This window comes from Charadrius vociferus, unplaced genomic scaffold, assembly GCF_000708025.1.
Source record: "Charadrius vociferus isolate BGI_N301 unplaced genomic scaffold, ASM70802v2 scaffold192, whole genome shotgun sequence".
Taxonomy (NCBI): Eukaryota; Metazoa; Chordata; class Aves; order Charadriiformes; family Charadriidae; genus Charadrius; species Charadrius vociferus.
Window position 1 is genome coordinate 2,695,326 of NW_009647437.1, and position 11,283 is coordinate 2,706,608.

Consider the following 11,283-nt stretch of genomic DNA (forward strand, 5'->3'; position numbering starts at 1 on the left):
GCTGAGTCTTGCGATGATGCTCCCACTGTACACGCTTGCTATTTCCTTTCATGCTGTGGTGTTTCTTTGCACCCAGTGTCACAATGCACATGTCCATGCCCCCTCGGTAAGGGAGGGCTCAGAATCACAAGATATTGGTATCTATTTGTCTATTCATAACATACGCAGGAAGGTTTCCATCATGTGTTACTTTTCTGTAATCAAGTGGGATAGGTGACTGTAGGCAGAATAAAACATTGGAAAGTCAGTCAGTCGGTATTTATTCAGAATACATGGCAGAGAGGTGAGTCTTGAAATATTTCTTTACATCATTGACCTATTCACTCGCATCAGTCTCCTTAATTTATTCCTTGTCTTTCTGATTGCCTAAAGAATGGAAAGCAAAGTAAATCTATTGCTCTTTTACAGAGTAAATGTGGTCAAATATCTCAGTGCACTGCTAGATTCTCTGTGTTTGGGTGATTTCTCAGTGATTTTTGGGATGTCTCCTGGAAGTCACTGGAATTCTAGGGATGTGTGCCTTAGGCTTACCAACTCTCCTGCACCACTTTTTTCTCTTCTTTGCAAGTCAGCTCCATTTTCTGTGTATAGCCAATCCTTTGTGCCAAAGTTCTAGTGATCCAGAAGATAAAAAAGGCTTCTACACATGTATTTGAGGACTCACCAGCAGGTGGTTTAGTGTGTCGCAGATGCACCAGCCCTGACTACTGTAACTCTGCTGTAACAACAATGGTTAAAATGTAATTTCAGGAGAACATAACCGAAAATGGACTAATTTTGGATGTGTGCCAGGATGTAAGAGGAGAGGTGACATTGGTGATCATGGCCTTAGAGCAGTTGAGGATATGAACGGAGGCTTGCCAATATACTGTGAATTAGAGAGGCACACATATAAAACCTGCACTTCAGAGTGGATCATAAAATTTGCAATAGGAATTTCATTGTACAGATGAAGGGTGTTTTCATATGATTGTTCCATTACTTTCTCTTTTCGTATTTCCTCCCCACTGCAAGAAGAAATATAAAATTGTTTCCCATGTAGTTAAACCCTCAAAGAAACCTACTATAAGGGAAAAATACAGTGTAGAAATTCAGAAGTTGGCACTCTTCCCCTGTGTTGTGGTTTGACCCCAAGCAACAACCAGGACCACGCAGCCGTTCACTCACTCCCCTACCCCAGTGGGATAGGGGAGGAGAGTTGGAAAAAAAGAAAACTTTGTGGGTTGAGATAAAGGCAGTTTAATAGAACGGTAATGGAAGAGATGATAATAACAATAATGATAAAAGAATATACAAAATGAGTGATGCAATACAATTGCTCACCACTTGATGATTGATTGCCCAGCCTGTCCCAAGCAGCGATCACAGATCCCTGCCCCCCGGCCAACCCCCATTTATATACTGAATATGACGTCTGTGGTATGGAATATCCCTTTGGCCAGCTTGTCCTGTTTATGCTCCCTCTCAGCTTCTATGGGAAACTGAAAAAGTCCTTGACTTAATATAAGCATTACGTAGCAACAACTAAAATAATGTTATCAACATTATTCTCATGCTAAATCCAAAACACAGCAGCTACTGGGTAAATTAACTTTATCCCCGCTGAAACCAGGACACCCTGCAATTTTTTTCACTCTGAAAAGCACGTGTATTCTACCATAGTATAGCTTATGTGCAGTTCTTATGTCATGATTAAGTCCTAATGGAAGCAAGCCCTGATAAGATGGACAAGATGGATCTTGAGGGTAAAGGACTAACTACAGGTGGAAAGCTGTGTGGAAGCATTGTGCTCTAGCAATCAGGCTATGCACAAAGCAGGTTTGGTGTATATATAGCTTTAGTTCTGTGTACTCATTTATGCTAAAACCATACCCAAGTACGGCCGTAGGGGACAACGGTTTTACAGCGACTTCTTCTGGATGAGGTTCATTGCCCAGACTGCGAATACGGGGTAGTTGTCGGTGAACCTGCAGAGCTTTGATTTTGTTTGCCTTGCTGTTTGTTTTGTTTTGGTGGCTTTGGGGTGTGGGATGGGAGAAAGGCTGTGCAAAAGTGAAATACTAAGGCTGGCATCCTGGCCATGTAGTTATTGTATGTTTGTATCCCCTAACTGTTTAGGTTATTCCTCCTTCCTACTCGACCCATTTCATATTCCTAGGAAAGATACATATTGTTTCAGTATAAAGGTGGTTTCACTTTACTGGATCACAAATGATCCCTTTCAAAATTCATAGTTCTGTGAATTAGCTTGGTTTTTATTAAATGACTGCGCACTTCCATAACAGATTAAATTGTGGACTGCATAGGTTGGCATGCTTTTCAAGTACTCTTTCATTATTAACATCGTTATTGAGTGGGGGGTTTTTTTTCCACTTCTTTCTCTTAATTTGGTGTCCTTTACATATAATGAAAGCATAATCTAGTAGCACAAAAACTCACCCACTCCTTAGAAGTAATGAATATTGGTATACTTGCAAAAACTACTTGGATTCAAAACCCTTTTTATCACCATAACCTTCAGCTGAATATGCTGCAGCTCATGGCTGGTCTGTCATAACTCTTCCATGTGTGAATAGAGCCATTAACATGCTGAAAGAATTTGATAACTTATAAAGTTATTCTGATAACATATATTTCATATCTTCTGAAATAAGACATTCTGGGAAATACTTCTAATACTGATACAGATTCTCAGGGCATGCAAATACCGTGAGGAGGCATCACCAGAATAAATGGAAAGAGAAGACTGAAGCGTTCTGCTTCTCAGCCTGTTTCTGTCACAGTATTCATACTGAATTTCTGTATATATAGAATGAGTTATGTGTGAAAGTGAGTGGTCATTACAGTTGATCTCAACTTTTTAGAAACTACTACACCTTTATGAAAAGAGATGCAATCATTGGTGCAAAGTGATCTCTGCCTGTGCTGCGGTTTTTGTTATCATAATAAAGAGAGGTGAATGAGAGGACAGTGATACGTGAGGTTAGCCACATAACCTTGTGCTTCAAACCAGTTTGTTTGATGTCTTGAATTTCCATTTGTCTTGAACAAAATAATCTGAAAATCTTATCAGTGAAGCAAGATTCTGGATAAAATTAAACGGTACCGTGTAATACAGATGAGAAGGTGCGACTCTTGCTGCGTGTCCCGTTCCTGCTGCACTGCTGTCCTGTGCCCCTGTAGCTGCACGCCAAAAACTGCAGCAGCTTCATGCCCAGATTTCATGTGCCTGTCACGTGTTTGATGGGCTGCTGATACAGCCGGGCGCTGCACTGGAAGGGTTCTCTGGTGAAGCTCCCCAAACAAATGACAAGCTCCAGGATTTCACTGTGGGCTTGAAAATATAGGAGAAGGCATCAAGCAGTTCTATTGACAGAAAATTGCAGTGGAGTAAAGTTAAAGATGTTTCATTCAGTGATACAGAAAGTCCAGTCTGCATCTCCATTTCTGTGCTGGCAGTATCTCAGACTGTGAAAATCATGGATGAGCTTTGTATATATTTTGTCTCAAAAGGTCCACTTACTGAATTGGAAGATATATACATATATATGTACACACATATAATGATCATTTCTGGCCTCACTTATTTGTATTGACTGTCTCTTGTGGATTAGCTGCTAATTCTCTTAAACTAACCAGAAATCTATTAATTGATTTAAAGAGGATTCCTATAGTTATATTTAAACAGCATCTTATGAATTTGTAGGAAAATTAGACTAAAACACAAACCCTAGGCTTTTGTGGCAGTGTTGTTTTCTAGTCACCACCTCCATCCTTCTTTCATCTCCTCTGAGTAGGCTTTGAACCAACTGCACAACTCCAGCCCAATTTAGCAGAGCCATTGAGCTTGCAAAGGACTTGAGTGAGTTTCAGTGATTTTCTGCAAATTAATGAAAATAAATAATGGAGTAGAGAGGCATACCTCTTAATTTCTCCAAGCTGGAGAATTAATTTAATCCTTACTAAGCAGAAGAGAGTCCGCCGAGCCTCTTGGCCTCATGACACAGCTGATGAGATGCCCAAGCTTTGCTGACTTCCCTGGTTTGGAACACCCTCTGTCAGGTGCTTCTTGCAAGGGCTTCTGTGGCTTTTCAATACCAAAGGCTCCTGTCATTCACATTTGATTTATGTGATTAATGGAAGGAGTTAATGGAAGTTTATGGATTAATGGAAGGCAAGTTCTAACTTTCTTAATCTATTTTTAGTGCTAAGAACATCAACTTAGATTTCTTTTTTCACTGTTGCAATTCATATAGTGTCATTTGGTAATCACTAAAAGACAAGGTTGGTAATCCTTGACACTGGACATGTTATCAAGCATGTTTTGGAGGTTTTTTTAAGCTTGAGTCTGTGACTGCAGGTAGAAAATTAATTTTTTATTGAAAGGGTAGTGAAAGTAAAACCAGTTCAGAAAACCACTGTTTAACGTGTGCTTATTAATAGCATATGAAGTTCATTTTAATCTTTTAGTAATTATGTGAAGAGATTTAAAAAAAAACCATTTTGACTCATAAAACAATATCCCTTTGTCCAAAGTTGTACAGGCCAACTAGGAAAGCTGATTAAATGGTGTTGTATGAAGAGATAGGCTTTCTGTTTGAAAAGCTAAAGAAATTGGAAATTTTAAAAGCCTGTCTCTTCATTATTCATTCTTTGAATAGAATAAAACGTGTCTTTGACTTAAAAATTGTAATCCTTGATGGGTAGGTAGTAGGTCATGTTAATATTTATTAATTCAAGGGGTTCTATTTCTGTAGCGTAAGTGTTACACCTAATCAGATCGTATCACCCACATGAAGCACATCCACCATTTCTCCCAGGATAAGCAGGTCACACTAGGTCAATGCTCAGGTGGAAGACCTATGAAGTATTCACAGTGCTGGAAAAAATAAGCTATCAACTAGCCAGCACGTTTCTCTCCTCCTGAGAGACTGAGTCACTATTCCTTCTCACTATCAGAGATACCGTGCTGGTGGAGAAGCTATCTTTCAGATGAGATTTAGAATTGGAGTCATGTCGGTTTTAGTCATTAAAAGTGCCATTACACTGTTGCTGTTCTTTGTCAGATGGAGATGGGCTGCCCACATGCTGCCTGCAGTAGAGCAGTTCCAGTGCAGCGTGGAATTTGGCACCTATTGTTGGCAGCTCCTGGGTAGCTGCTGTGCCCCTGCTCTCGTGTAGCATTGACACATGCTGAACACAAGGTGTCTGGGTAGTCTGGAGAGAGAAAAAGTAGCATCTGAAACCTAGTCGAATTTCTATGTGTTTGGGTGGACAGCTGGGGTTTTGGGGGTTCTTTTTTTCCTAATAATCCTAGTTTCTTCGGTCATCTGAAACTGAAATTTTTACCTGGAAAAAAGTTTGAAAAGTTAAAAATATCATGTCCCAAAGTCTAAGGAACTGCGGGCTAAATAAACAGAGTCCTACCCATTTAATTACTGCATTTTCAATGGTGCATTTGTCAGCAAATCTAAATATTTTTCCTTTTTTCTTCAATATTTTTTTAATGTTCAAAGTTGGATAATAGCTGCACTTTGTTTCCTTCGTATACCCTCCTTACCTTCCAGATCTTCTTTCTTTTCTCAGCTTCTCTGCTAGGAGACAGCCACAGCCCTTCATACCTTCATCCTGAGCCCTCATGCTGCAACTATATATTGGTTCATGCTGTTGGCCTATAGGGTATTCACAGTGCAAGTACATTAAAATAGCAATAGTAGCAGAAATGTGGCCAGACCTGTTTCATCTTAGCAGATGGGGCCTTGCAAAATAGTCATAGCTTCAGGAAGAAAGTGCCTAAGTTGCTAAGGAGGGTTTCTCAAATAAATCTTTCTGTTGAAAAGAAGCACTTGTTATGAAATCTACCTTTTGTCTTGTATGGCCTAATCCACTCACTTTTGTTCCCTGTGATTTGTTTAATCTCAGTTCATCAATTGGTTAGTTAGAGGCTTGCTAGCGTAGCCTTGCAATCTTAGATTGCTCTATACTTGTCCTGTTAATAAAGTGGGTGATTAACATCTATGCTGCCAAAAAGTCATGGAATTGTTTATAAATCTGAGAAATTAAAGCCTTCTATTTCCTTCTTTGGTCTTGAAGGCATATTTTAAGACATGTTAGGCTTTTAAATCTAAGCAAATACCTTTGGTTGTTTTTTCAGAAATGTTTGGGATTCGAAGTTCTACTGGAAGTACAATTAGTCTTAATCAATACGATTTAGGCACACTGGTGTTGGGACAGTTTTTCAGATGTGCTTACCTGCACTCTTTTTCACCTAAAACCACCACAAATCTTAGTGATGGTTTTCTGGGGGGGAAAAAAAGAAAAAAGTAGCTATTGGGAATTAATTGCGCCGTATAGGATTTGAGGAATTTGTCCTCTTATTCTTTTAGCTTCAGCAAGGAAATAACACTTCTCACAAATACATTCAGTATGAAAACCTGAAAAAAAAATATATAGTATTTGTTCTCAGCTAGTCCAGAGCTTATTTGCCCTGGATAGCTAGTGGTTAAAGTGTGAGTGTAGTGACGTTTCTCATGCACATAACTACAGTTCTGAATTTGAATTCTACTTTCTACAAATATTCACTTACCTCCTTCTGCTTTAGTGACTGTTCCTGTAGCAAATGCATTATACAAGTGTGTGAAATACTATGGTAGGACATGGGGAACAAGAATAATGTAGATGTCGTTGCAGTGTACTACATTTAAATATACATTTGTAATTTCGGTATTTGTCCAAATGACTGGGAAAAAACATAAAGCCCAAAGCCATGTCCCTTGCACTTCAACCAGTTCAGAGTATATGGGTCACACACACTTTATGTCCAGTCTTTATGTATAAAGTAAATATTACAAATGTAAACAATATAAACATATATGTATGTCCATATTCCTTTCCTTTTAATGGTATTTTGTAGATAGAGAATGTGGATTTTTGGTCGCCTGCACTTAGAAAGTACTTGGTTTACAAGTGACAGTCTCTTGTATTTATATAGACCTTTTTTTCCCTGTTTCTGTAAAGTTCTTACAAACAATGTAGGTGAAGGTTGCTATGACTGTTTTACAGTTGTGAGAAAGAAAACTGTTTGTTTTAGTGCCTCAGTAGAGCTGATGAAGGAACTACATTTATGTATATATTTTACAGAAAAATTTACCTACATTGAAAGAAGGCATATATCCCATTTGGAATACTTGAGTGTACTTTGTGATGTATCACTTTATGATGTTATCATTTTACTTTGCAAGTCAAATAGCTATGCTATTTCTGTTATCATCTTAACCTCAGACATGAGCAGGATGGACACAAAGCCAGTTTTTAATGTGTCTCTGTGCCTCCATTAAGTATCACTCAGGTAACTATTAGATTTCATGAAACAAAGAGAGAAGAGACAGTGTAAAGGAAAACGTTTGTTCAAATTCCCTGAACCTGCCTGAAATACGCTGCTAACATGGAAAGCATGAACAGTGCAGGTCTCAAGTGAATGATCATGGGGAATGTTTTCCCCTTGTAGCCTTAAGTTTTTTTACATGTAAGTGGTCACAGATAGTCACTGTTGTGAGTGTCCAGAGGACAATGAGTCATCCTCCCCAAGGCTGTCTCTAGTTAATACATCTTATCCCAACCACAACATGTACAGTTGCACTTTGTTGTCCCAACTTCATTGAAAGAGTGAGGTGCTTTAGACTTCAATGGGAAATCCTGGTGCCATTGAAATAAAGAAGAGTTCAAAGGTGGATTTCTTGGGAGCCAGAATTTCACACTTTGCCGCGGTGCTTTGAATGACATTTGGCTGCATTAGGAAATAGGAGTTGCCAAGGTGGAGCTCAAGGATTTTGGACCGAGAGCTGTTGCAAGGTCTACATCTGACTTTATAGCTGAGTTTAGCCAGATACAAAGAAACAGTTAACTTAGAGTTGAAACAGTAGGCTGTATTGTGGGGAAATCAGTTCGCTCTGTGCCTCTGAAATGAGATATCATTATGTTCAAATCTAAGAGGAAACTGCCATACCACCTACTATGCCAAAGCCTTTTCTAAACTAGTCCTAATCTCAGCTTCCTGCTTTATCATCATACTGCTATTCCTTTGCCTGTCAGGGACCCGTGAGTCTCTGGGAACTCATTTATAGTACTGCTTCTGTGGCCTCTCCTGAACTCATTTATAGTACTTGCTCCTGTAGCTTCTCTCATACGTCTGTTATTCTTTGTGTGAAGTAGCTCCTCTTTTATTTCAATCATTCCAGAAAATTCAGCCTTTCGGGGGGGATGGAGAAGAGGGAGAGCACCTTTTATTTTACTGTGCTATTTTACCATTCACCTTATTTGTATTTTTCTTCTCAGAAAACCAAAAGGGATGTAAATAACTTTGATCAAGACTTTACACGAGAAGAACCGGTATTAACGCTAGTGGATGAGACAATTATAAAACAAATCAATCAAGAAGAATTTAAAGGCTTCTCTTATTTTGGAGAAGAGCTACTGCCATAGACAACGTTAGGCTGACAGATGAATGATGCTGCAAGAAATGATTCTGAAGAGATCGTCAAGTTACTGAGACTCAGTAGATCAAAAACTACTTCTCTTACCCTGAGCCCATGTCCCCAGTTAAAGTATATATTTATTGTTTTTTTCCTTTAATCTTCTGACCTGAAAGCACTCTTAATTTGTCTCACAAAGCAATGCAAAATAATTTTGTATGAGAAATTGTAGATGTAACACACTGCCGTATATTTGCAACTTTTCTTTTATTCCTAAGATCTCCCCAGAGGACAAAATTGCATCTTTTCCATGGAAAAATGAAGCCGTGCTATTAAGAGCAATTTAGCAGCTCACATTCTGTAATCGTTGTATGTATTTAAGCTAAGAACATGAGAACTGTTTCTTCTGCACTGGTGGTTATGCTGAGATCTGTATTTAGATGTGGAACAAGTAAGTAATATGTTGCCCTTTGGTAAGCAAAGATGTCTGCCTTCATGGAGGTGTAATCCTCAGTTATGAATTTATTGTGGTGAGGTACAAACTTAAAATAAAGCTGTCCAGAAAAAGAAGGACATCAATTAAGACTTTCGATGAAGTTCCTCGTACAATTTACAGAAAACTCTTAGGAATAAGAAGAGTCACAAAGATAACTGAAATTTTATTTAAAGCAAGAAATAGATACTATATGGATAGTTATTAAAGGGCTAAAGAATAAAAAGCCTATAGTACTTTAGCACAGCTATATATAGGCATCTTACAGTTTTTCAGGCAATTGGGTGTACTATCCATGTTACCAAATTTAATATCCATTTGAATGAACCATTAATGTGATGGCAAGCTTGCAAATGTTTACAGTTAATTTTACATTAAAAATTAATTATAAACATTATAAATTTGCCTTTTCCATTGTAGCTCAGTTGATAAATGATTTCTTATTTATATTTATTTGCTCAGCAGTGTGTTACTTTTGCACACTTTTACAAAACCATAATACTACTGTGTTTGTTGTTTTTTATGTCTAAAATCTAAAGAGAAATCTGCTTTTAGAGGACACAAAATAAGGCTACTCATGCATTATGTGGAAGTGTGTTAAAAAACTGAAGATCAAACATTCACAAACTGACATTATTGAAAGTTGTAAATTGAATTTTTTTGTGTATGAATTGAAATGGTAACTCATGTGGACAATATTACTAATGTGAAGTTACCTCCTGTAGATACGCTAACAGTGTTATGTACTTATATTTCCAGGACTACCCTGTGGTTTGGTTTTGGGTTGGTTTTTTTTTGTGTACATGTATCGCTGAGGTCATTTTATTATATATTTTACTGGACTGAGTGAGCGGTCATTGGAATCCATTTTAACTGTTGCACATGGATTTCCAACTGCACAAAAATATATATACTTGTGATTGGCAAAGTGGCACTAAAGAAGCTTTTTTGCCTTTTGTACAGGTGAGATTTTGTATATAGTGTTTGCTGCAAGGCCTGTGGAATTCATTGAATATAGAGGTATCAACTGCTGCATGTTCAGGCATACTATTAAATTGTTAGTCTATGAAAGAATAATTATAATAATGTCCATGTGCAATACTCTTGTATGTGTATTGGTTCAAGTTACTGTCAGAGAGATAAGGTTTTTGTTATAAAAGATGTAGACATATATTAAGCTATACTAAATCTCTTGTATAGTTCTCTTCAACTCTATTATGACATGATAGAGCTCAGAAAGAGAAAGGAATGTTACAAATTGTGGTGGACAAAGTGTGAATCATTGGCTTTAAGAGATAATCGCGGTCTCAAGCAGATGAGTTAGTTTGTGTCAGTTTTGCGTCTGGCTGCTCATAGCCTGTTACTGATGACAACATTCAGTTCCATTTTGTTTTGTTTTTAAAACTCAGGTGTAATTATTATATATATTCTTATGATGATTTCAAAATATTAAATATTATGATATATCAATTAATGTGTTGTCTGGCCTACAGGTGTAATAATGGATCAAGCCTTTAGTTTAATTTAATTTATCTTCAGTAATCTTTTGTACTGGGAAAAGACTAGCTTCTGGAGCTGAGTACCAGCACAGAAACATCTTAATGATTGCATCATCTCAACGTTTAAATTTCTTTCTCTTTTAGAAATATATTGTAGAACTGCCCATCAATTTGTGTCTCGCCACTGGCTCTGTTTATTTCTCATCACGGTTAGCTTTTGACATCCAGGCAAGAACTGATCACAATGCTAAAGCGTTCTTTTCCATAGGTGAGTAGACTGGCTAGGAAGACAAGTTATCGGATAGTGCACTACTGTTTGTAAAACAAGAGGCCTTTACACAAAACTCTGAGCATTTCTTTTGAAGGAATAAAAGCGTCCCATAAAGCTTTTGTAAGCAAGCCATGTAGCCCGTGTTCCCATTTCTAACGTGAAGATAATTAGCAAATGTTTGTATTTCAGGCCTCAGCACCTGCAATGTTTGCAAGGATGCTAAGAGAAAAGTGAAGGAGATAAAAACTTTTGCATGGGCAGATATTTCTTCAATATAAATAGTTAGATCCTCTGCATTGGGTTTACATCAGAAGGTTTGTCTGTTACCTTGAACATTTTTTAAAAGTAATTCTTAAAAATGGACATTCTGTTACATTTCTGCCTGTTCTGTAAAATCTTTCCTGTTCCTTCTTTGTAAAATGAGTGCAAAATGCCAAAAAGATTATTATTAATAATAATAATTATAAAGAATCAATTGTTTCTTGTTTTTCCTCCCAAATAGACTTTATTGAAAAATGGAAACACATTTTTCTCCATAGGGTGAAAAAG

The 11,283-nt window shown here is 37.6% G+C and overlaps 1 protein-coding gene across 1 annotated transcript in view; it reads left to right on the forward strand.

The window, feature by feature from the left end:
• The window catches only part of PRKCE (protein kinase C, epsilon), a 295,234-nt gene extending 286,753 nt beyond the window's left edge, over positions 1 to 8,481 (forward strand). Inside the window, exon 16 of the mRNA XM_009880644.1 lies at positions 8,335 to 8,481. Coding sequence (XP_009878946.1) covers positions 8,335 to 8,481 — 147 coding nt within the window. The remainder of the gene's footprint in view (positions 1 to 8,334) is intronic.
• The last annotated feature ends 2,802 nt before the right edge of the window (positions 8,482 to 11,283 follow it).